This window comes from Thunnus thynnus, chromosome 21, assembly GCF_963924715.1.
Source record: "Thunnus thynnus chromosome 21, fThuThy2.1, whole genome shotgun sequence".
Classification (NCBI taxonomy): Eukaryota; Metazoa; Chordata; class Actinopteri; order Scombriformes; family Scombridae; genus Thunnus; species Thunnus thynnus.
In genome coordinates this window covers 13,291,252-13,316,789 of record NC_089537.1, presented here as the reverse complement: position 1 = coordinate 13,316,789, position 25,538 = coordinate 13,291,252, and the positions used below count along the sequence as shown (strand labels likewise).

The 25,538-nt window shown below is 42.0% G+C and overlaps 1 protein-coding gene across 5 annotated transcripts in view; it reads left to right on the top strand.

Annotated features, from left to right (window-relative positions):
• The window catches only part of pde7a (phosphodiesterase 7A), a 28,840-nt gene extending 3,439 nt beyond the window's left edge, over positions 1-25,401 (top strand). The window contains exons 1-13 of one of the 5 annotated variants that reach the window (XM_067578808.1): positions 5,220-6,296; positions 16,945-17,005; positions 18,512-18,544; positions 19,953-20,042; positions 20,826-20,983; positions 21,110-21,173; positions 21,858-22,054; positions 22,209-22,340; positions 22,463-22,554; positions 22,665-22,809; positions 22,921-23,017; positions 23,176-23,256; positions 23,362-25,401. In XM_067578808.1, coding sequence (XP_067434909.1) covers positions 6,159-6,296; positions 16,945-17,005; positions 18,512-18,544; positions 19,953-20,042; positions 20,826-20,983; positions 21,110-21,173; positions 21,858-22,054; positions 22,209-22,340; positions 22,463-22,554; positions 22,665-22,809; positions 22,921-23,017; positions 23,176-23,256; positions 23,362-23,636 — 1,563 coding nt within the window. In that variant the 5' untranslated portion in view covers positions 5,220-6,158 and the 3' untranslated portion in view covers positions 23,637-25,401. Of the gene's footprint in view, positions 1-668; positions 792-5,219; positions 6,297-16,944; positions 17,006-18,511; positions 18,545-19,952; positions 20,043-20,825; positions 20,984-21,109; positions 21,174-21,857; positions 22,055-22,208; positions 22,341-22,462; positions 22,555-22,664; positions 22,810-22,920; positions 23,018-23,175; positions 23,257-23,361 lie in introns of those variants that run through there. The other 4 variants (XM_067578813.1, XM_067578811.1, XM_067578809.1 and 1 more) reach the window with 4 other exon arrangements.
• Positions 25,402-25,538: the final 137 nt, after the last annotated feature.

The following is a 25,538-nucleotide window of genomic DNA, read 5'->3' as shown; positions in this document are numbered from 1 at the left end:
AATGATGATAAAAAGATAAAAATTTTCACATCAGTCAATATTGATAATTATCATGATAAATGTTGAATCATTATTTCTGCGAATACCTCAATATCAATATTGACACAATATTGAGACAATATTATAGGGATGACTATTGGTGCGTTCACAAAATATTTACACAATGAGATTTTTGATAAATAATCATCAGTAATGTGGATATAATGACTAACTGGGTAAAGACAATCGAACAGCTAGAACAGTCTTTTAAGTTCAGAAAATTACATCACTTTATTGTAATACAGCCTTTAAAACCAGGAAAAGACAACACTTATGTTGTATCATGATATTATGATATCCAAAATCTAAGATGATATCTAGTCTCATATCACGATATCAATATAATATTGATATATTGCCCAGTCATAATTAACAGTGTTTGTAAACTGTAATAACGGTGATTTAAAATGTAGCAAAGTACACTTGAGTAAAAGTTTAAAAGGTACTTCAAGCTTTTCAATTACTGCAACAAGAGTAAATGCAATTAGTTAATCCCTACATCAATAAAAGTCATTGTCTAATGTAAACTCTTTCCACTTCGGTCAGTTATGACAAGCAGAGAAATATGCAGACTTTTTCCTCTATTGTGGCAAAGAGAGGTGGTTTTATATTTTTTTTTTCCTTTTTAGACTGTTGGTTGTTTGACTGAAGATCAGAACATCTGTTGATGTGCTTCCAAGACTTCTCTGTGGCTTCCTGAGTGCAAGATGTCTCCAGACTTATCCAGAACACAGTAGAGATCTTCTCCTGAGGTGAACGGTGTCTCGCCTCAGTTTTGACATCCTGTTATCATGAACTGCTTAACAGGAGACCAGGTACACTAAAAGGCCATGTACTGTAAATTAAATCAGACGTTTTAATATTTATTTAAGCTTTATTATAGTTTTCTTCTTCCTTCTTTGTCTGTCTTGTAACACTAATGGTTGTCAAAGGTTGCAGTGCCTTTTTCTGCTTGTAGGAATTTTCAAACTTCTGACAGTGTCCCTTGGATGATGTCAGCTTATTCCGGTCACATTGACAATTAACATCTGCAGCATATGACATCTCATATTGTAGTCATAGTTAATGTGACCATAGGAAATGCAAAGGTTTTTAAAAGAGAACCAAACACATGTAATTAAAAACATTGACCCACAATATCATAGTTATTGTACAGATATTGAAAATAGAATTACAGTGGAAAAAAAACTACTGACAAGCATTTTCCATAACCATAATTCACTACACTGTTTCCGGGATAATCCAGTGTAATTATAAGTAGGATGACATATATGGTTGATTTGCATGATAAATGTACTGTGGAGCCTCACAGTTTTGCAAATGTCTTACGTCATATTTGACATATAGTCATGTGATGATAAGAAGGATAACATCAAGCAGCCAGATTTCCACATGGACTTTTATATAACATCCTCTCCCATACAATGACGTAAAAGAGACGTCAGTCTGTTTTAACAGGCGTCACTGCAGCTGATGGTCATGAGAAACTAAGATACGCTCAGCATTCAAAGTGCTTCTCTCAGCCAAGCTTAAACATCACACCCTCTGCTCCATAAGAAATAAGTGCTGCCCATAGCAGGTCGGCACATGTTTTAAGAGTGCAAGGATGGACAGTGCCAGTTCTAAGTTGCCTTAAATGAAGGTGAACCTGGTCAACAGTGACAGCAATGGGGCAGGGGACATGTGTTATTTGGGTTCCTTTGTCACAGAGACCAGAGAATCTTAGCATGCTCACTTGCTCAGTGGGAAAGTCATGCACATCAAATCTGGCAAAGCACTAGTTTGCCTGGTCAGGACTAACAGTCCCCTTAAAAGGTTTCTCCTTCTCCTTTTACCACAGCTAGACTGTTCCAGACAGCCTGACTGTTGTTGTCCTTAAATGTCCCCTCCATTTTACCTCTACCCCTGCATAATGGCACATTTAGGACCCTTTGCAGTTTTAATTATATCACTGTCCCTACTGGAAAAATGCTACTTTCTTCTTATTAATAGCAATTTTGATATTGTTTGTAACTTATTGCTTCTTTTATGGATATATTTAACTGATTTATAAGGAATCACATAGTCCACAGAAATGTATGTAGCTTCTTAACTGATATATTAGTTGTAAGATGCCTTGGCAAGTGGTAGGCATTTCTGTCTTTGTGACATCTGCTGTTCCATTCATACCAAAGCCAGGCATACAAAGTCTAGTGTCAAATTATTATGGTCAGTATCATATCAGTCTTTCATGGTTTATATTCTACTGTCAGCTCTCCTACTGCTCTTTCTCTACCCAGATGAAGCAGTTTAGTGTTGCTTCTATTGAGGAGCTATGTTTGTAAATCCTACTGGCCTTTAACACGGTAAAATGGTGCTATCTAGTGGTAGAAAGCAGGCAGGCCGTGTCCAGTCATTGCATTACTGCATTTTGACATCACTGCAGTCGTCATTAAAGGGCTTACATTGCACTTGTGGTTATGCTGTTGGCTTACAGTGGGTATAAATAATGTGGATGGAAACAAGAGATTTGTCACTTCTCTAACACATAAGTATCATATTAGGCTGTCACACAGTGGTGTTATCTAGGACTCAGTCATTCAGTTGAACGTTTCTGGACTTATTATTTTACACTTACACCAAATTCTTGTTCCATTGCACAGATCCTACTACAGAATTACAACCTTTCATCAAACTGTATGCGTTAGCGCAAAGATGATGTGCCAGCTTTTAATATGTTTGTATTTGTAAAGCATTGCAGCGTATATTGTAGTTGTCAATACATTGGATAATATAAGGCTATACACCTTACTGCACAATTCTTCTGATTATGAACCAGGAGTATCCGACTCTGTAAAATATACTTAGGATATACTGTAGATATACTGTAGTGTACCTCATTATTGCTTTAATTAATTCTGGATCATACAAGCGCAGTGTCCTTGTAAGGGCTCTTTTCAACCACAAGATGGCGCTACATACATAGAGCAATACATTTCCAGGGATTTGTACTGGTTCAACACAAAAGGATACTGCAGCCTGACAATGCTGTTTCTTTCAATTCATATTGATGATAATAGTAATCATATTTTATTATCATTATCATATATAGTAAGCTAAAGGGTGCAAATGTACTATATAAATGGAGTGATAATATAGTTCACTTGTCTTTCAGTACTGCACAAATCCAACTAACAAAGGTGGGAGGGTGCGTACTTAAGCTTCTTAAAAAATGTTTGACAAAGAGCATGTGCATATATATCATAATGTTTTAAAACATAAAATAAATACTGTCTGTGTGTAAATGCGTGTTGGTGTGTTTGTTTACAGATGTAAGTGCACCGATGCACATATAGAAAATGTATGTCAAAGAGCACTATAGGGGTAAAATTGCTGCGTGGGCAATGAAGCAATAGATAGCGACTCCTGTGACGCTCACAGTGTTGTCAGAAGCTAACAGGTAAATCAATTAGGGACACCAGAGATTGCAATCTCTCTCCAGAGAGCTCTCAATAAGACTAGTCAGGGGGAGTGGAGTACTGGGGGCCCCACAAGCAGATACGGTACCTGTGACCCCACGGGGAATCAGCAGGTATGCAGCTCACCAGTTTCCTGTCATCCCAAAGCTCCTGAGGCTGATGCCGGAGTAGTTAAACACACCTGCCATGCTTCAAAGGTGTGTATGTGTGTGTGTGTGTTAGTTTGCGGAAGATATTAATTAACAAAGATGTCTCCCAAATCCTTTCCCCACGTGTACACTTAAGAGGAGTGAGTGTAAAGTATGTGCTGTCCTGTGCACACACACATGACGTGCCATTGACGTAGTTGTATGCAAGATCAAGCAGTTTCCGAGTTGTCTGGCAACAACAGGTTTGTTAACTGCACAAATGCAAAAACAGTACACCCTTGTGTGGCTGACCTTCTCTGCTCTGCTGGCACATGTTTGCAGCGAATGCCTAAGAAGTAAGATGTGATAAGCAGGAGTAGCATTTGACATTAAAGAGTGTATTCTCTGCAGTGACATGATCCACCTTTCAGTGGTACAAAGTAATTCATTAGAGGGAAAGTCAGCTGAGCTTAGCTTTTCTTCCACTTAAGTGTAAAATCAATAATTCAGCTTGATTAAGCATCATAGTTGGTTTTGAAAAGACAAAAGTTGCAGAGACAGTTATGACTAAATTAAGTGAATATGTGCATATGTGTGAATGATCCTCTGTTTACCTCTAAACGAATTCTTTGAAAAATCAGGTTTCACTCAGAATACCACATTTTTTCCTTTTAGGCGAACATATTGAACTTCTCTTTCCAGTAATTATTAACACAAGCAATTTCACTTTTCCTTGAAAACATTTCAAATGGAATCACAGTGTACCTCCACTTGAATTTGGCTCTTTTACTATTCTTTCCACCCCTGCCACTGTCTTTGATGGTTGTGTTTTGCAGTGTTGCCGTAGCTGCCTGGAAAAGATGCAGACCGTCTTGGTGGGGGGTATGATCGTGGGGGGGGACTACATTCAGACCCATGGAAATAGGGAGGGAGGGGATTATGCCTCTGTTGGCACTAAGCCTGACTGTTGCCATGGCACATCCATTGTCCCCCAGCACATGGGCATGGCACTGAAACCTCCAGCGAAAATGTTCTGGTCCATTGATGCTGTGTTTTTTTTCTTATTTTATCCACTCAGCTGCAGTATGAGGTCAGCTACACCTTATCAAGCAGAAAGTCATTGGTCTATTATCTTTAAAGGCTTATAATACAGACACATAAAACCCAAACAGTGCTTGCTGACAATAAAATGAGTAACTCAGTCTGCTTTACAATGCAAGCTGCATGTGTCTTGAGTCACCACAAGTAGTCATATGGAGGAAATTGCCTGTGCCTGCCAGAGCTGCAACATTTAGCTGTATTTCCCAGGCTGTATTTCAAACTCCCGGTGAGTCTCAGTTCCCAAGTAGTATGAGTCATGAGATGAAGGTAATCACAGGCAATGATGTGGACCGCTGCAGGGCAAGCCCCGTTGTGGAGGAATACCCTTGAGAAAGTCCACGCCGTCTGCAAACGACTGCTCATATAGGTCTTGGGATCGCCCTGACCGCATAGCCAATCAAAACAGTCGTTTCATACCTTGTAAGCAATGTCGTCCAATCAGCATAGCGGTAGCAATAGCTGCCTCACTCCTATTGGTCGAGCTTAGACAAGGGCGTTTTTTTTGCTCTCTCCAACAGCACCATCTCTGGCAGGTGGTGTGTGCTTTAAAACCATACAGTAGGCTAATGTTTAGGACGATAGGTAGGTAGTTATAGAGAAATAGACACACTTAAAGTTATTATTTGTCGGTTTTTTAGGTCGCGTGCCACTACGTTGCCTGTAAATGCCAGCGGGGGTCGCAGTTGAATGAGATGAACGTCGGGGTTCTCCTCTCTGAGCCAGACACTTTGTGCTTTACGGTCAGCGGTGAATTAGACAACTGCTCCTTCATCATGCAGCTTCTGAAAAAAGACGGAAAAGCCCTACATGTTGATTATATTTCGACACCGGTGTAAGTCTGAATGAGAGAAAAAAAACTCCCCCGCCGAACGGCTTTGACAAGGTCTCACATCCTGGAGCTGCCTCACTTCATCCGCCGGGTGTTGCACACGGTATGATATGTTGATGACATTTTTTGGAAGTGGTCGTGCCTTTTGTTTTCATTTCGGGATATGCGATATGCGGATCTGTGAGCGCCACGAAACACAAATGCACGGAGCTTTTTTTCTGCCTTGAAAATGAGGAAGCGTTTTCATAAAGATCCAGAAAATGGCAAGAAGGTCTCGTCGTCCGTGGGCCCGGATTTGAGTAAAATGAGAAGGAAAGGAGCAAATGCAACAGCAGAATGAACATTATTTCCCCCCCTCCCCAACAGAATGACACCAAAGGAGGTAAAACGGTGGAGGCAGATAAGACGCAGCATCCATGAAGGCGATCTTGACAAGTTTTGAGTCGCTCATAATGAACAGAAATACTTTACAGCTCGATTGCAGATCGTTTCCACAATATTGAAAGATTTTCTAACTCACCAGTCATATATTTTCCGCATTTTTATTTTTAATTTTTTTTTTTAATTTTATATTTTTGATCCGGATCCAGCCCTGACTATTCAATGGAAGTATGTTATCAGCTGCCGGTTTTGCCTCTAGACAGGCCGGTTCCCAAGCATGTCCTCAGCCGGAGGGGAGCCATTAGTTTCAGCTCCAGCTCTTCTCTCTTCGGGGCTCCTGATCCGAGACAGCTGTCACAGGTAAATAAATAATAATAAAAACAAATACTCAAAATAATATTCTTAACATTAAGTCACAGTGGGTTTGGCTCAGAGAGTCACAGAGGCCTTTAAAAGCAGCACCCTTTTAACAAATATATGAATAATCCACAGGAATCTTGCAGGTGGTTGTTGGATATCTAGGCCCCAATACACACTCACTTGCACAGACGCACACATTTTCTTATCTCTTTAGACCTAAACACACACACACACACACACACACACACTGACAAGCCATCTCCTGAAGCCACTTTGCATTTGTGCATGTTGCCCACAGATAAAAGGCCCCTGCTGGCTTACACTTTAGCCAGCACTGACAGTGTGATGTCTAAAGTAAACCAGTTCACTCCTGGGACTTGCTACATTTGCCAGAAGGAACGTGCCACATTGTTATTTATGTTAACATAAACCTTGACACATTGACAGAAGAAACATAAATCATTGAGTCATACTTGAACTTCCTGCTTTCTCAGAGTCTTGAACTCTTGGAAATGTGCCTCAGATAAGCCTGCCTCTATATTTCTGCTCTGCGGTGAGAGAAAAGAAAAGCGAAGGTAGGCCACAACAACAATCTTCAAGTTGTGGGGTCACATTCTGCTTGACTCTCATGTACACAGAGAAAAAGAAAACAAACTGGCACGACAGTACACAGCATCTCCAATGCATTGAGTGTTGTGTGTATGTCTCAGATAGCGTACCGTCCACTAAACCTTTTATTAAACTAACTGTTACATGTGTGTCTGCAACCTCAAGAAAAAAGTTCAGGAAAAAAGTGTGGGGAATTAGTTTATTGACTCATGACTTGTGTGATTCAATAAACATATTCCCCACAGTGTTATACTTTTTTTTTTTTGAATCCACTCTTCAAAAAGCATCCTTAGTATTGCTTCAGTAGTTTTGTACAAAAGCAGCAGCAGCAGCAGGGTGTATTCTCATCTCTTTGGGTCATGTCCTTCTAGTTGCTCATGAACAGAAATTCCCACAGCATTGCATGGCACCTCCCAGCATATTAACTAAGCATTAAGTCACTGTCTTTGACTTTGTGAGCGTCCTCTTCAATGGGCTGTCCATTAGGGCTTTGTGCAAGACCCTGCTCCACATAGCCACCCATGTGTGTCCGCTTTGAACCTAACAACACCATCACAGGCTGCTCCCTCAAAGACTAATGCATAGCCTTTGCGATGAAAGGCCCCCAGTGTTGCGTATCCCCCTGGTCTTTTTTTTTTTTTTACTTGGTTATTAACGTTTTCGCCATATGTCATGAAATGTAGGATTAAGCTGGCAGGACAAGACTCTACTTACCATTCATCCATCTTTCTATCTGTCCATTAACTCTATACTTTTAACCATTATCCTACCACTCCATTATTGCTCTGTGCTTTAGTTGCGAAGACTTATAAAACTTATCCAAAGACCTGGAGCCTTCTGTTCTGGAGCAGTCCAGTATGACTGACCTTGCTTTCTCAGACCGTAGCCCAAAGATCCCCGGAGAGATCCCAAAACCTCAGGAGAAAACCTCACCTTGGAATAATACCAGAATGCCCCATCCTCAGCATCCGAACGCAAGTGTAAAGCAGTCGTGTCCCTTGGTCAGGTTCACCAGTTGATTTCTCAAGTGGGCCAGAGTTCATTTCCAATCAGCAGGTGTGAGCTGTGCGGTTATTGTGCTCTTTTGTTGTGAAAAAAAGGGGTCATTTGCAACCAGCAGTGCACTTTGTAGTGTTAAGTGAGTTTCCAGTGAAACAATAATGATCTGCATGTGATTTTTGTGGAGACACTGTTAAATCATGCATTTAATGTGTCCAAACACTTTAATGCTTTGTGCAAAAACAACACAGTGACAGAGGGGGATTCACTAATTCAATATAAAGACCAGCTGACATAGTCTTTTGTCATTTTTTTTTTTTTTTTTTTCTTACTGAACATCGGCAGATTTGGGTGAACATGCATGTACGCATACAGCAGTGTCACTCAGCCTTTTGTCGCAGAGCAATTACACATCTACAAATATTGTGTTTCGGGCCCTATTTATGACCATAAGGGTGCGTTTGTCCTTGGTGGCTGCTGTGTTTTTGTGTGTGGTTCCACAGGCCTGTTGTTTGTGGAAGCAGGGCTGGACTACCATTGCAGAAAGAGGCAGTTAGGCATGTGCCTGGGCTCTGTGGGCAGTGGTTTGGCTCACTGCCAGACTCACAGATGGCCAGAGTCTCAGTCTCTTTTCTTTCTCTGGCTATCTTGTTCCGCTCACTCACAAGCTCTCTCTCTCTCTCTCTCTCTCTCTCTCTCTCTAGCTCTCTCTCTAGCTCTCTCTCTCTCGCCCCTCTCCTACCCCTCGCAGATGAAGACATTTCCTCTTGTAAACAGAGGACGGAGTAGGGTTGAAGGAGACGGCAGAGTCTTAGAAGAATATGTCACTCTGTGGTCGTGGAATGCTTATGATTGGGTGTAAATATGCTGTTGAAGAGGCGTTGAAAACAGCACCGACATTAAATAAATGGGCTCATTTATCTATTACAATGCTTCTATTGTCTTTGTAACAATGCATGTTTGGCTGCTTGTTGATTAAATCCTAAAAGTGAGGGGAAGATGATTTTTAGATTTTGCATGTATTGTGATGCATTTTTGCATCACCTCGGGCTTCTCTGGAGTGAAGGGTAAACACAGGACAAGGACAGATTAGATTGGTGCAGAATGAAAGGACCCAGGAGTAGGACACTGCAAAGAGTCATGTGGTTCCCATCTAAACTCCAAAACATGCATGAATTCGGAGATAAAGATAGATTTGTATTACTACACCAATCACTGAGATGTTGCACATGTCAGGGCTGAGACAGAGTTTTCATGCCATGTGGCTGGCTTTCATGATTTGGTACCAGTTACACACTCTCAGGCACAGTCACATGGTTCTGATGAGGCTGTATAATTGACAATTTTTTTTTCGAAAAAGGAAAAAAAAAAAAAAAAAAAAAAATTCAGCTGAGATACAAGAATCAATAAACAGATGCATGGTATTGATGACGAGGCAGTCACGTGGATTTCGGTGATAATGGGAGGAAAGCAGCTTAGACTGGAAACGCTGATCTGCTGTCAGTTAAGTCCATCATATCATAGTCGGTGATATCATCAGGAGTATGTTGGCCACTGACCCTAGATTGACTCCTTTTCATTTGTGGTGTTTAGGCACAGGAGGGGGATGCCTGTGCCTGAGGCCTGTGCGTAAGAGCAGCAGATAGCGCTGCTTGTTTCATCCACATTATGGATGTTTCTGTGTAGTGCACGATAAGGGGAATACACTACAGTGCTTCTTTCAGAGGGAGTTACTTTGTTGATTTTAACTGAACCGATAAGGGTTGTTTTTTTTTTTGTTGTTTTTTTTTTCTGCGCAGTGCCATCGGATTGACGTTGTTTCAGGATGTGGTAAGAATGCTGAAGGAGCCGTTCAGACTCTGCGCCTAGTGTTTCACAACCTTTCTCAAAAACTTTAACCCTTGTGCTGCCAAACTTAGGTTTTTCTGTGAAATTTTTGTGAATGAGCTGGAATCCCGGGGGTTCTGTTTGTTTCTTCTTTTTTTTTTTCTAGCAAGGATGTGTATTATTTGGTAAATAAACAGGAGTCAAACCTCACATCCTGTCCTCATTTAAACATACACACACTCTCTCTCTCTCTCTCTCTCTCTCTCTCTCTCTCTCTTTTTCTCTTTCACTGCCTGTCTGTGTCTCTCTCTCTCTCTCTCTCTCTCTCTCTCTCTCTCTCTCTCTATCTCTCTCTCTCTCTCTCTCTCTTTCTTTCTCTTTCACTGCCTGTCTGTCTCTCTCTCTCTCTGCGGGGCCCCTCTTATCACATGACCATTCTGTTTTTGTGCTGCAGTGTCGAGTGCAATCGGCCGTGAGAATGTGGCTCCACACATCAACACACTAACGGACGCTATGTCAGGGGCCAGCTGCTCTGTCTGAATATTAATCATATTAACTGTAGCCCTATAGACTCATGAGATGAGCCTATACAGGAAGGAATAATTTATTTATCATTTTAGTCTTAGTTTGAATCCCCAAATAGTTGGCGCTCTGGTTGGAGACCTGGGTTTTGTTTGTCCTCTGTAGAAGGTTAAGACTTTCAGAGAGGGGGGGGGGGGGGGGGGGGGGGGCATTAAGCTGGCCCAGAGAAGCAATTAGAGCCTGGGGATGATGTTTGAAATGAATGAAATTCCTGTGCAGGGTAGACAGACTGTGAGAATATGAAGCAAGTCTCCCCCTTCCCCCATCCTTTAACTGTACTTGTTTCATAAAACACTACAAAAAGCACATTTATACAAGGCCCATTAAAGCACTCTGTAAAGAAGGCTTAAATCATTTTATGACACTTTACCCGCCAGTTAAAAAAAAAAAAAAAAAAGGCATCAGTTGTAGATGTTACTGCTCAGCATGCATGCTGCTTTGTTCTGTGGTGACAACACTGCCCTGTCATTCGCCGGCAGAGGCCTCGGCAATTCACCCCGGGCCTCTCCTCAAACCAGCGGCCCTCTCTCAGAAACTCACTGCAGCTGGAGTGTGTCAGAGTGAACAGCAGTTCTCCTAAAACACTCTTACAACAGGTAGACTCCATCTAGGGCTTTTGTGTACGCGGCACGGCTTGAGCACAAATACACGCACTACTACTCACTCACTCACTCACTCACTCACTCCAAACCTGTCCGCGTTTACGGCCTAGCACTCAGTTAGTGGAATGTGTCGTCCCACACATTAGAGCGCTGCAAGAGGTCATAACTCAGAAGGAAGCTTTCAGTTTATGAAACTGTGGTGAGTCCGGCCGCTTTTATCTCGGGAATTTATGTGTGTGCTTGTGCGTGTGCGTGTGTGCTTTGTTTCTGATATGTCAGTTTATAGGAATACCGCTGGCTTCCTCATTTGCTTGGCCCCAACTGACTTACTGTGCAACAGGCCTGTCCTCAGCCGAAACCCTGTTTTTAAAACTAAATGAGACGATAAAGACAGGTTTTATATCTGTGTTTGAAACAAGGAAGCGTGAGAATTCTCTACTGTGCACCGGACCGTTGAATACCTTTTTAAAGAGCGTCAGACTACAATATCAGCTCAATCACAATGCGGTGATGACAAGAGAGCATGCTTGAAATAGCCACTGAGCTGTTTTGAATTTGAGTTCCTTCAACTCAGCCAGTGCCTTTTTGATTTAAACCTACACACACACACACACACACACACACACACAATACATTAGTCTGTTTGCTTTGAGCAAACGTCACCATAACAATAAGGTAGCTGTTAATGGGGACAAAAAGCACATATACAGCACACCTTTACTGGCAGAATTTCACCAGATTCCAGTAAAGGTCACTTGAGTTCACATTTCTGAACTTTTGTGATGTTGTTAGCTGTTTTCTGACTCCTATGGTTAAATAGATGCAAACATTGAAACCCTGGGGTTACTCACAGAGGTTTTGACATCACGTGACCCCTCCCGACCTCAGAAACCTGAGTGTCATGTCCCCAGGCAGAGCGACTAAGCTGAGATAAGAAATAGAGCCGTATGTAAACGAGCTGACATGCAGTTGCAGGGAGCACAATGAGCAGACTGTTATGCGTAGCAGTAAAGTCCAAACAAAACTGAATTTGGCTTGTTCTGTTGCAAGCAAACACCAACTGACTGCAACTCCAGGTGTTTGGTTAATGGCGCCCAGAGTAGATGACATATTTCCATATGTTCCTCAAAAAATTTTGTTTCAAGTAAACGAAGAAAAACATGGCTTGAAACCAACCTTTGACACTGTTAACAAGTTAAATATGACTAAAGCGGCTGTTCAGAACATTTCAATAAGTTTGGTTGAATCCAATTTGGCGCTTTTTTATGCTTGTGAATCCAATATTTTTCCTGTAAAACATGCCCAGGGTAATTTTGTTTGACATATATTGACTTCACTAATAGTTGGTTTGAATAAGTTGCTCACCCACACAACCAGCTTTATAAAATCTAGATGGTAAAATAGGCTACGGTATGTGTAGGTACTTGATTGTGCACTAGTGAGCTACAACCGTGACTTATTTTTACTACAAATAGTAGTCTCGAGTGAAAAAACACCATAGGCCAACAGATTGGAGGACATGTTAATCCTGCCATGTTTGATGCCAGAGGCTGTGGGTCATATGCAAACTGGCAACCAGCACAGCTCAGCAATGAAGCCAAAGCAAAAGTCCCATAAGCTATAATTTCTCTAATGTCCACTAGATGCTGGCACCATGGAGACTGACAAAATAAAGCCAGTGGAATAATCATCATAATAAACAGTTTCTAAGGCTGGATTGAGTGTGTTTGCTTGATTAACATGTGTCTTAGCCACAATCAGCTATAGCCAATATTGACCCTTGCTCTTCCCGGCTCATCCCAAAGTTTGCACCATTGTTTTAAATTCTGACTCTTGAAAACTGACAGCATGGAAATGATGTATACACGCAAATCCAGGCTTCAAAATCTTTCCTAATTAACCCATTGACAATGTCTCCGATATTATCTCTGTCTTTCTTCAGCCAACTGGCAGATCTCCATTAAGCCAGATACCTTTGCTGTGCCACACCTTCATGCAGCCGTGATCAGTACCTATGATATGGGCACGGTACCACCCATGTTTTAAGTTGGAGGGTAGAGATGTAACTCAGCTATGCGCATTGCCTTGCGCCTCTTTGTCTGACCAATTCACTGCTTTTTCTCTTTCAGAGAGAAATTTAAACTTGATCCAGTCACTTTCTCCAGTGACCAAGTCAATACCAACTGCAGTTTCCAGTAGTTGGCCCATGGAAGGTTTTTATTGTGAAGCAGCTGTACAAAGTGTTGCGTTCATCCCTAGTTTCCTGTATGAAACACACACATTGAGCCAGTCATTTCACTGTGACATCAGCATAACGCAGATAAGGTTTGCCTGTCTCGGTTTTGCCATGATAAAAATGTAGTAACGCCCTCCTCTGAGGATGCAATAGAGGACAGACAGAGAGAGAGAGACATCTTTAGATCAGGCAGGCAGCTGAAATGAACATGCAAGAAGGAGATTAATCGCTGTTGGACTACATTCCTCATGTTTTATATGATTTGTGATAAGCGTGTGGAAAAAATTAACAGCAAATAAAAGCTATCAAATTTATTAGTTAACCTCTATAAAAGAAGCATGTGTCTGTGAGTTCAAGTCCTGCCTTTGACATCCTGCATCTCTCTCTCCCTTATTTCTCATCACCCTCAGCTGTGAAGCATAAATGCCAAAAACACAGAGCTTACGAAGGAGCTCAAGCTCATGAATGTTGGACCGTGACAAGACCGCGAGTGTACGGCTTTGTGTGTGTTGGCATTGCAAGGCGTGGCAGGGGTGTGTGTTGTGGGGTCGGCCATTTCAAGGGTAAAACAGGACTTTCCCCTCCGTTCACATTGGGAATGTGACATTGACAAAGTGTTTGCACTGCAGCCTCCTTCTCACCGGCTCACAAGGGAACACATGCCAGTGTCCACTTAAGTGCCAACTGGTGGCTAGCCCTGTGTGTGTATGTGTGTATGTGTGTGTGTGTGTGTGTGTTTGCAGCAAGCTCTGGCCAAAAGGTTTGTTTGGGCAAGTGTTGGCAGGGTTGGTCACTCTCCCATTCCCAGCCCTAGAGCCAGCATTATACAGTTCCCACGCATGTTACAGCCGATACCAATGCCATTATACACACAAGCACACACACACACACACACACACAAACAGACACACACAACCCATGCATATATACACACAATCTATAATGCTCACACTAACCACCGGTGCTGTGTGTAAACACAGAGGCCTGTTGACACTAAAATACAGCTTTGCAGATTACCCACCCTGAGTCAAGCTGTTTGCTAGCCGGTAAAATATTAGCTTTGTATTGGCTGGTGTCATGAGCTCAGAGGACAGACAGTGTCAGGTGTGTGTGTGTGTGTGTGTTTGAAGGAGACTCACACTAATCCTTGGGATATGAAGTAATGAGTATACAAGCATGTACATTTGTGTTTGCATGTGTTTTTGTTTGTGTTGTGACCGACTGATGTTTGTCATTAAATGGTCTCAGAATATAGTACAATATATCAGCTCCATCTTTGTTCTCTGGTTGAGTCTCTGTAGTATTGGACCACGATTAAACCCAGGCTAGATTTTTAACCAGTTTGTTCACATTTTTAGCTTTACAGAAATGGTTTCCCAATCTTTTAAGAAAGTATGGATGTATAGTTTGAAAACTTCTTGGTTTTCTTTGCAGGGCAGAGGTAAATGGAGCCTTAAGGATGGTCAAGGTAAACTATCTGTTCAGTTACTTGGTTAGTTATTTAGTCAGTCATGAGTGGGCCCAACATTAGCCCATCATTTTTTACACAGTCCATCCCTACTAGACAATCAGCCCATCCATCAGTCCAGCAGCGAGTCAGTGAGCCAACTGGCCAGTCATGCAGGCTCCCTGTGGAATGGGTAATCCTACACGAGGGTAGCCCCAGAAGGGAGAGTGCGCAGTCGGCCTGGAGGGGGGCCAGGATGTGAGGAGTGCATAGAGAGGTGAGCCAATAACTCACTGTAGCCCCAAGCAGCTGTCTGTCAACAGAGCAAATATGCAGTTACCACAGTCTTACCTGCTACAACTACCACTGTGCTAGTGACTCTGCTGCTGCAGCTGCCTCCTGCTGAGGGATACTGTTTGCACTGGATGGTGTTGCAGACACAAGTAAAGATGCAACTCATCGACTTTATTCGCTGGAATACTTGTACATATTTTAGCATCTTGCACCTTTAATAAGTGCACCCTGATTAAAACAAAAAAGGTTTGATTTCACAGTAAATCAGTGGAAACTGTGGCCCCAGAAACCTAAAGAAAATGTTTTTCAGTTTATTTTTTGGTGCTCCAACACAAAGTTTGGAGCACATATGTCAAAGGGCTTTGAGACATCACTGGAAACATTTAGTGCATCTTGAGCCAATAAAAACATTTGACTTATTCGAACACACATGTCTGATGTTGTCAGTGAATATTTTAGGAACCAGTGAACTGATTTGACTTACTTGATTTGACGCATTTGTTTGTAAATCTGGACCCAGAGTTGTCTCAAAAAAGTATTAAAAAAGCAGTTATAGTGTTATCAGAAATCAATTCCTCAACCCATAACAGCAGTCATCTTTAGTTTTCACTGTATTTAATGTTTAGGAGTAGATGAAATGAGCAGTAAAAATGGTAAACCAGTAGAAATTTGTGCAACAACATCCTTGCCCTTCCGTGCCTCAAGCAACCGTGATCATGACCTGTGATGTAGACAAGTGGCAACTGTATATATCACAATAACGGCACGTAAAAAAGGTAGAGAATTGCACCTGTTTATCCTCTCCTGATACTTTGGGGGGAAAAAAACATTCCCTGATAAGAAACAACCGGTTATGGCCTGTTGGAGACCATTACTTAGATTCAAACTTGCATGGAAGGCACTGACTGTATCCCAACACAACTGCTTTATTTACAGAGTTGTTTAATTGGTTTATAATGTTAGTTGAGGTGATAAATACAGCAATTCACTTGTATTTTTTGCATATTGATCACACAGTTAAAAACAGTAGTAAGACACGGAGCAATTTTGCTCACCTTCCTCTTTACTCTTGTGCAATATTCACAAGGCATGCTCACTCTGTTCTTTGCAGCCATGCATTCAAGCCAGCCCTTTGTCTTTTTGTGTTTCCCCAGCACACAGTGTACCCATGTCTAAATCTAGACTTAGAGCAACTTTTATCCAATGAACAGTTAGTAGCTGGTCAACAAACTTGGTGGACAAGTCAACACTTCCTGTTGCTCTTTCTTTGAACAAGTCTTCCTGTGATGCAGCTGCCCACACTGTAGAGTCTAGATAATCAAATTGATTTTGCAACAGAGAAGATCATTCATAACATTTAAACATCTAATTGCCACCCAGAATGTTTTAAATCGAAAGCTATTGGCTTATTAAGGGTTGTTGGGTTACGTCCGTCTGGTTGTCAGGTCCATTGAAGTCCATTCAAATTCTAATTCAAATTCATTCAAATGGCTTTTGTTTGTTGATGTCTGATTAGGGAAATATTTTTTTGATATGTATACAACTGTACATAATGTTTGAAATGTTTGATCAACCCACACTTTTATTAGGAGGAAGACCTTTAAAGGGAAGTAAAAAAAAAAACCAGAAAACACTTTGGATGGGGGCAAATCTATTTGGACAGGCCCAAAATAAAATCTATTTATGGGAAGCTGTGTGTGTGTGTGTGTGTGTGTATGTGTGTGTGTGTGTGTGTGTATGTTTATATGTATGTGCACGTCCATATAACACGTCAGTTTCTTTGACTGATAGCGGTGTAAGTGCTGTATCGGGCTGATGATATGGAGCTGGAACATGTTTATCAGTGTAACAGTTTGTGTACACACACAAACACACACACACACACACACAGTAGATTATAACCAACAGTAGTGACATTACACTACCCTCCAGTTATCAAGCTGTATGTATATACCATTGCGGGCAGAAACAACCACTAGCCTGTTATTTGACAACATTGTATTGGTTCACGTTGGACAGACATTGATGATGTTTCCTTCTGTTTTTTTCCAGAGACGCGGGGCCATCTCCTATGACAGCTCAGACCAGACGGCACTGTACATTCGCATGCTAGGTAAGTGTTTTCCTGCTGTCCGTGCACACACATTATCTGCATACACGCACACGCACGCACACACACACACACACACACTTTACAAACATCACTAGGTTTATCTCTGCCATGATCATGTCCATTTCTTAATACACAATGGCTTAAAAAGCGGTGAGATGGGAAATGGATGGATCAGAAATGGAGAGAGGGTTGTAGAGATTATAAAGAGAAAGGGAAGCACTAGAGTGCACGTCCACTCAATCCCTGGCCTTTTGGTAATCTCTCAATCACAATAGGCTTAGGTTGTGTGTATCTGTAGCGTTGAGTGTCTTTGAAGTTTGATCAGATTTGTTAGAGTCCAGCATTTCATTTAAACCGCCAAACAGGAGACTAAAGAGTTTAGCAGCAGGGTGTGTTTTTGTCTTTATGTACACGTGTCTGCGTGTACACACTGTATGCGTGTGTCCATTTGCTCAGCGCTGCCCCAAGTGACCCTGCACAGATAAGCAGTTTAGAAAATGGATTGGAAGATGGACCGCTCGTAGCTTTGGCAGGCAGCTTGAGTCAAATGCACCGTAGGAGGCAGCCAGATCAGCCTTGGCTTCCTCATCAATAAGGTTATTGGGGATAATGGTGCGATTAGAGCCAGGGTGTACCCCTGACATCAGTTTACCAAACACAAATTTGCCCTTGCATGCAACTCTTGCTACCCTAATTTACAGATGTGATGGTGTTTGCTGGGAATGAGCAGCGAGTCAGACAGAAACTAGAGCCAGTGTTCTCCTTTTTGTTTGAGGCTTACTCAGTGACTTTGTTGAAATCCTGTTTAATGTAGGTTTCACATGATATTTCTATACTTTCCAGCTTGAGTTGACCGCTGCCACGTGTGTCTAGTTACACTAAGAGCAATTTATTGAGCTGACTGAAGGAGCTTTAGCTTTTTAATCATTTTACTTGGCTAAGTATGATGGCAGTCTCATACGTCACCGGCATAAAGCATCTGTCTCTGTAGATTTTATATTAAATTGAGTGTGAGGAGAGGCACGCTAATGTAGACTGGTGTTTGCCTGGGCCCAGGGTTCAGTCTGCCAAGTTAATGCTGATGTGCTTTCAAATAGCAGGACTCAGAGCTTTCGCCACATCAGTTATAATGACATGACCTACATCCACCTCAGAGCACCAGCACTAATGCACCGCAGGGGAAACATGGACCCTGTGACTCTCAAAACACACTAATCACACAAGCACACACACACGTGCTGAGCCCTAGCACATGCATTTGCAGATGTGACAGATGTATATACAGTAAATGTGGGCACACACACACACACACACATTCACTGCCTAGGAGTGCATGAATTGTAGTGTTTTTTTTTCTGGTCATAGTTTATGTTTTGCACGTGAAATGCCACTGATATGGTTTCACTCTCCACATTCATACCAACAACTTTACAAACAGCTTTTCAAAATACTGTTGAGCATTATGATGCCTTGAATTGTAATTCTTAGTTTTTGGTATTTTGATAGGAACTTGTGTAATATTCAAACAGCTGTTTGCAAGTAAGTAATATGCTGGTTGGGGGAAACACACCTGTGTGACTGCTTCGATTTTAATTCTACTGCACATACGACAGTCAGGAGTGCCATGCTGGAAACATACCATTGCACTGTTTAGCACCTTGATCAGTATAACGCCACATAGAGTCTTGCTGTATATAGAGTGTTGCCTGGAACGACACACAAGCATTTTACTGCATCAGTGTCATAGCACCATCCCGTCACCTCACTACGCTCTCACTGCTCCTGACTACAGTTTACAAGCAGGCCGGCCGCCGTCTGTCTGGCCCAAGTCTGGAGCCTGCTCCTGTTCCTCTGCCTGACTAATAAAAAAATGGTCATCGACAGACTATAGACCACTTTCAATGACTCTTGAGTACTAATAGTAGAGCAGACTGTCCTGACATGGCATTGCATGCTCAGCTGTTTGACTGACTTGTCTCATTGTTTGTCCATTGAATCTTCTTGTTTGAGGATGTGGGAGTGTGTGTTTGTGTGTGATTGTGCCCGCACATGGATAACATAAGATACATCAGGTCTGGGTCAAATAGTATTTACAAAATCACATCTTTCGCTTGTTTTCATTTGCTTAGAGTACCAAATTGTCCTTTTCACTTATTCTATGATTCTTTGTGAAAAGTTGAAACATGATGGTGAGGTTTTCTGTGCACACACTAAGCTATAGTAAGGGCAAATATATATATTAATGTATTGGCTAGAAAAGTTTAACACATCGTTTTAACAAAAAAAAAAAGATTGATTATTTTGTTAGCAGTCAACAACTATAGCTCCCATGAGTCTTGACAGCAATTTTGTGGTTAAAACCAACAAAAATCCATGATTTGTCTTAAAAAGGGAAAAATTACTCAATTTTGACTAACTTGCACAGTAAGTAAAGATTCATATATGGATTTGGACTTTTTTAAAGCAAAAGTTACAAAGCGCCTCACAGTTAAAGCATTTAGCAGGCAGGATTATAAAAAAACACAGGAGCAACAGAATAGAGTTTACAATGCAAACATAACATCAAAAAAAGCAGAACTTCTTGAAAAGTGAGGGAATATAAACTATAACACTCATCTATCTCAGAATATTGCCAGAAAACCAGTATCAATGTCAGCTTTTCACAAAGACTGAGTGGAACAGAGACTTGCTCATTAGTGGTCAGGATTTCGGACGTGTTGGTAAATCAATCAAATGAAACTGAATCTCACATAATGTTTGCAATCATCTGATTTGTGTGCTCTGTTTATCGTCCTGGGGTAAAGCCCGTCCTCGTGACACTTAAGCAAGATCAATTCCAGTGTATATAATCAAAAATAAATGTAAATACTACTTGGCCTGGCTCATCCAGACTCCTTTCTTTTCAATCAACATGAGTCTTGAGGAAATAAGTGCTGATTTCTTCTAGGAGATGTGAGAGTGAGAAGTCAGGTTGGATTTGAACCAGAACGAAGAAGCTCCCACCCGTACCTGTGCATTGACTTCCGAACTCTTCACGGTGAGTACAGTATGAATCATAGTCAGTTTCCTTGACTTTGCGGTCTCTTTGATAACGAGAGGCATTATCAATCTCTGCACACAGTTTGTTCCTCTCCACAAGATTGACAGATATTTGTGCACCTGCTTTTGTACAGTATTTCACATGATGATAAAGACCAAGGTGTGTCTTAGTGTAAACCCTGTGCGAGGCTTTTTTATCAAAGCTGTAAATGGTTGTGTGATAAAATAGAAACCTTTTCTATAACCCTCAAACACCTACAGAGAAGTTGTGTGTGTGTGTGTGTGTGTGTGTGTGTGTGTGTGTGTGTGTGTGTGTGTGTGTGTGTGTGTGTGTGTGTGTGTGTGTGTGTGTGTGTGTGTGTGTGTGTGTGTGTGTGTGTGTGTGTGTGTGTGTGTTGGCATTTTGACCCGAAAGTAATCCGACCTCATGCTGACGTGTTTCCGGATTGCAGCCACGGTTTATTCAAACACAGTGCTTTTGTGTGTGTGTGTGTGTGTGCGTGCGTGCGTGTGTGTGTGAGACCACTGACAAAGCATGTCTGCTGTGTGATCCCAGACGAAAGGCTTATGAGTGGGCGGCTGTGTCAGCAGCGACTGTTTGTATATCGCTGTGTTGGTGTCAGATCCCCACCGAGTTTGTGTGACCCACAAGACTCTCCGAGCCTAATGAGCTTCTGAAATAAACATTTCCGGGGGAAAAAAAAAATTGTTGCTCATTTTTTCCTTATGACACCTTTCGTCAGTTATTTATTAATGTGCGTGTGCGTCTCTGTGTGTGCAGTGCGGCTGGGCTGTGGGTCTGCCAGCTCTGCTCCTGAAAGGAGGGTCCACAGACTGCTCAGCTTCCAGAGGTACCTGCACTCGTCCCGCCTGCTGCGGGGAGTCCCCCAGCAGATCCCCCTCCACATCCTGGATGAAGACTACACTGGACAGGCCAGAGTATGACACCCACCTTTTTATATAATCATACCATAATAATCACACAACATTCAGACCTATAGTAACACGCAGGATTTGTTTGTTGTGATGGGAAATCATAATTCTGTGCTTCTTCTTCTCTTGTAGTGCATGCTGGAAAAAGTCGGGAACTGGAATTTTGATATTTTCCTCTTCGATAGGTTGACAAATGGTATGTAAAATATGTTAAATACTGGTCAGAATTAGTTTTAAAAGTCATGATAACATGGAGTAATGCAGCACTGACAGGAGAATCCAGCATTTAACCAGCCTTACATACAATGTGTTAACAATGGTGCCATCTATTGGAAGGCTGACACAGAGGATTTATGGCATAAAGATTGACTCCAAAATTGAATTGCTGCATTTTCAGGACAAAACCACCTTAAATTAATTCAATTTTAGGTCTAAATTTTTTTGTCATGTTCTTAAGCGTCAGACCTCAGAGAGCAACAGCTTCTTCTAGACCATTTAACAGTATATTGAGAAATATAATGGATCAGAATGTGATCAAGCCACGAGATATGCTGTGTTTAGAATAAAGGGCATGACTTTGACCAGACCATTTCCTGGAAAAAAAACAGTATGTCATAATGTGTTTTCAATCAAAAAAATCATTTAAAAAAGCAATTATGGGAAATGAAATAGAGGAAATAAGTGACGCAGAGGTAGTTTTGGCAGATTGAGAGAAAGTGGACATACCAATAATGTAAAAGACTAGAATACACTGAGCATAACTAATATTTTACAGTGTAACAATATCTGATGGTGCAATTTCTCTCCTCTAATACAAACAAAAAGAGACACATCAACCAAATGAAAGCAGAACGCTCATTCTGATTGTCTTCCTGTTCAGGAAACAGCCTGATCACTCTGACCTTCCACCTGCTGAACCAGTATGGCCTGGTGGAGCTCTTCCAGCTGGACATGGTCAAACTATGGAGGTTCCTGGTCATGGTCCAGGAGGATTACCACGGCGACAACCCCTACCACAACGCAGTCCACGCTGCAGATGTCACACAGGCCATGTACTGCTATATGCGGGAGCCCATGGTGAGACATGCAGATAGGAGTGCATATTTTGGGTCTGATTGAACTCATTTTGGGTTGATTTTGTCATTTGCAGAAATGAGAGTGCATCTACAGTGAAAGTGTATTATGTCTTAACTGGACGTATTTTTGTGCCTTTGTCTTGTTGCGAGTGCAGCTTGCAAAGTCTCTAACCTCCTATGACATCCTACTGGGACTGCTAGCAGCCGCCACTCATGACCTGGACCATCCTGGGGTCAACCAGCCTTTCCTCATCAAGACTGACCACTATCTCGCTACACTCTACAGGGTAAGAACACACATACAGTCACTCTTTAGCATGACAAAAACTTACTTATGAATGTACTGCAGCAGAAAACATCGTCTGATTAATTAAAATCCATGTGTCTGTGCACAATTTTCAACACACAGAATACCTCAGTTCTGGAAAATCACCACTGGAAGTCAGCAGTGGGGCTGCTCAGAGAGACTGGGCTGTTCTCCCACCTGCCAGCTGAGGACAGGTCAGTCTGACACTGACATGTTGTTGAGTGCACCAATTCACAGAAAAACACCAACAGATGCCACAGTTTGTACCAAACACCCTAAATACATGTACTTTCTGACCCCACAGGCTGAGCATGGAGAGGGAGTTAGGCTCCTTAATCTTGGCCACGGACATCAGCAGACAGAATGATTACCTGTCCAGGTTTCGTCTGCACCTGGACCAGGAGAACCTGTGCTTGAGCAGTGCCAGCCACCGCCACTTCATCCTGCAGGTCGGTCACCTCCTCTGCCACACACAAACGTGACACACACACACACACACACACACCTTCTTCATCTCAGCATAACTCTGCGTTCTTTTGTTTTATTCCCACCCTGTACAGATGGCTCTGAAGTGTGCGGACATCTGTAACCCCTGCAGACCCTGGGAGCTGAGCAAACAGTGGAGTGAGAAAGTCACTGAGGAGTTCTTCCAACAAGGTTATCTTTATGTCTTTCATTGTTTGTCGTTTATTCCTTTCCTTTTCTTGAATCGTTAAGTTTTTCCTCTTTGTTTTCTGTTCATTTATCATCTTTAACCGCTTAATTCTAAAAGATAATAGAAGCATAATAGCTCATATATTAACTGTATATTGTAGGAGACATTGAGAGGAAGCACAAACTTGAAGTCAGCCCACTTTGTGACAGAGACAACAACACAGTTGGCAACATTCAAATAGGTAAGCAACAGTGTTACAATATATTTGCTTTATTACCCTTTCACTTATTGCTTGTATCTAATATTTAGCTCAAATCTGCCCTCACTGCCTCTTCTCCCCCTCCAGGCTTCATGACATATGTGGCGGAGCCGCTGTTTGCAGAGTGGGCCCGTTTCTCCGACACGCGTCTGTCCCAGACCATGCTGGGCCACATGGGGCTGAACAAGGCCAGCTGGGGCGGCCTGCAGCAGGAACAAACCGCTGTCTCCGAGGAGGGAGAGCCCAGCACAGCCGGCGCAGACACCGAAGACGGCGCCACTCCCCGAAGAAACGGCAACACAGCTACAGGCGCAGGAGGAACCAGCTCCAAAGAAATACCTCAGGGAAGCAGAGAATCCTGACACTCCTCGTGTGCCCTTTCACCTCAACCTCCTGACCCCTGACCCCGGGCCTCAGGGCCTCACCACACACACTGGGGACCGGGTGGGGCATCCACAGCCTGCAGCCCTGCCGCTGCCTCACCTGATCCTAACACCTTGTTTATGTTTTGTTGCTTTTGCCTCCCATCTTGATAAACCACTGATTTTATTTAATTTATTTAATTTTTAATTCCTCTTTTTTGACATAGAGCAATACATAGATACCTCATTTGGCTACTGCTGTATTTTCTTTTTATTTGCTTTATTTTATTTATTTGTCCACTGTAGTTTTGGCATTACTGACTGAACACACCACTTTTTTTTTTGTGTCGGTGAACCTTAAGGGGAAAGCAGTATAAAAACTGAAGAAGACATTTTTCTGGTATTTTGAAGTGCCATTTGAAAACAAAGATTTTGAAGAATGATCTGAACTGAATTGACTGAGACAACTGGAGTATTCAGACATGAGACCCTCCTAAGACTTTAGAGTAATGCCATGTTGCATTTGTATTGAAGATTCTTCCTCATGTAAAAAAAAAAACAAACAAAACAAAACGAAACAAAAAAAAATGTGACAAGCCCAGTCCTTTTGCTGCCTCTATGAAGACTGTTTACTCATCTTCTTGTTTGTTGTTTCCTTTTTCCCCCTCGAACTGAAGTGAACCATGTCGGCTTCACGGTTTGCCTTCGAAGCACAGATGTGACGAACCACTTGTCTGAACTGTCATCCCACTGTTAAAGCCATGAGCAGAACCTTACTCAAACACACCAGATGCCATAAGTAACTCCACCTGTGCTACAATGTGTTCTTGCACTCCCTAAATAACGATGGTGTTGGATGCGCAGCTTCGTCTCCATGAAATCTTCAAGACACCCTGTGAAGGTATTATTATAGAAATTAGTCCTTTTCCGATGATGTTTCCAACTCTTCCAGTGCTGGTTGAACTCGGGGAGGCGGGGGGAGCTCACCCCTCCCCACAACCCCCCTCCCCCCCAGACTGGAGATCAGTTACTCACTGCACATGCATCTCACCTGAAACTCCACTCCACGCAACTTGACTCGCTCAGGGATTTGCCAGTCTCTTATCAAGAGGGAGAGGGATGGGGGTGACTGCGGGGTGATGCGAGGTTGTTTTTTTTTTGTTTTTTTTTCCCTGGCGAGGATCTACTGAAGGAGACTCTCCCTCTCCGCAGAATGTCTCTCACAGCCACATGCAACCTAAAGGACTGCTCGATTGATGCCTTATAACTATGCACAAACTATGCTAAGTGACCAAACCAACTCCTGTTCCCATCAAGTGCATGGTGTGCTTGTCTTTTGAATGCACTGTCCAATCCCTTTGCCTTTTTGTTGTGAGGAACAACTCCAGCTGTCTTTTTTTTTTTTTCTTTCTTCTTCTTCTCCTTCTTCTTCTTTTGTACGGAAACAAAATGGTCAAGTGTGACTTTGAACATTCCATTTATTTGTGTTTGGTTTGTCTACTTTGACTCTGTATAGTGGCACAAAATTGTGTTTGTGTTTAAACATTTTGAGAAATAACAGGTGCTTTTCTTACTTTAGCTGATTTGTATTTTGCTGTAAGTGCTGTAAGACTGTTGATAAAACTGTTTACAATTTGTTGCGACAGCCATTTTTTGGGAAGACTTAAGTGTCGAGCCAGATTTTGTAAAGGCTTTGCTGTATTGACCTTTTTGATACATGCCTGTTGCAGTTACAATTTGAATAATAAAACCTGTTGTTGACAAATGTTTGCTTGACTTCCACGCAGTACAAGTCTAATAATTGTACGTCAAAGTTTTCCGCCACGATTAACTGCACACTGAACTACAAGTGAAATTAATCTCTGTGGGTTCATTTTTACTTCCCCTTTGATCCATCTCAAT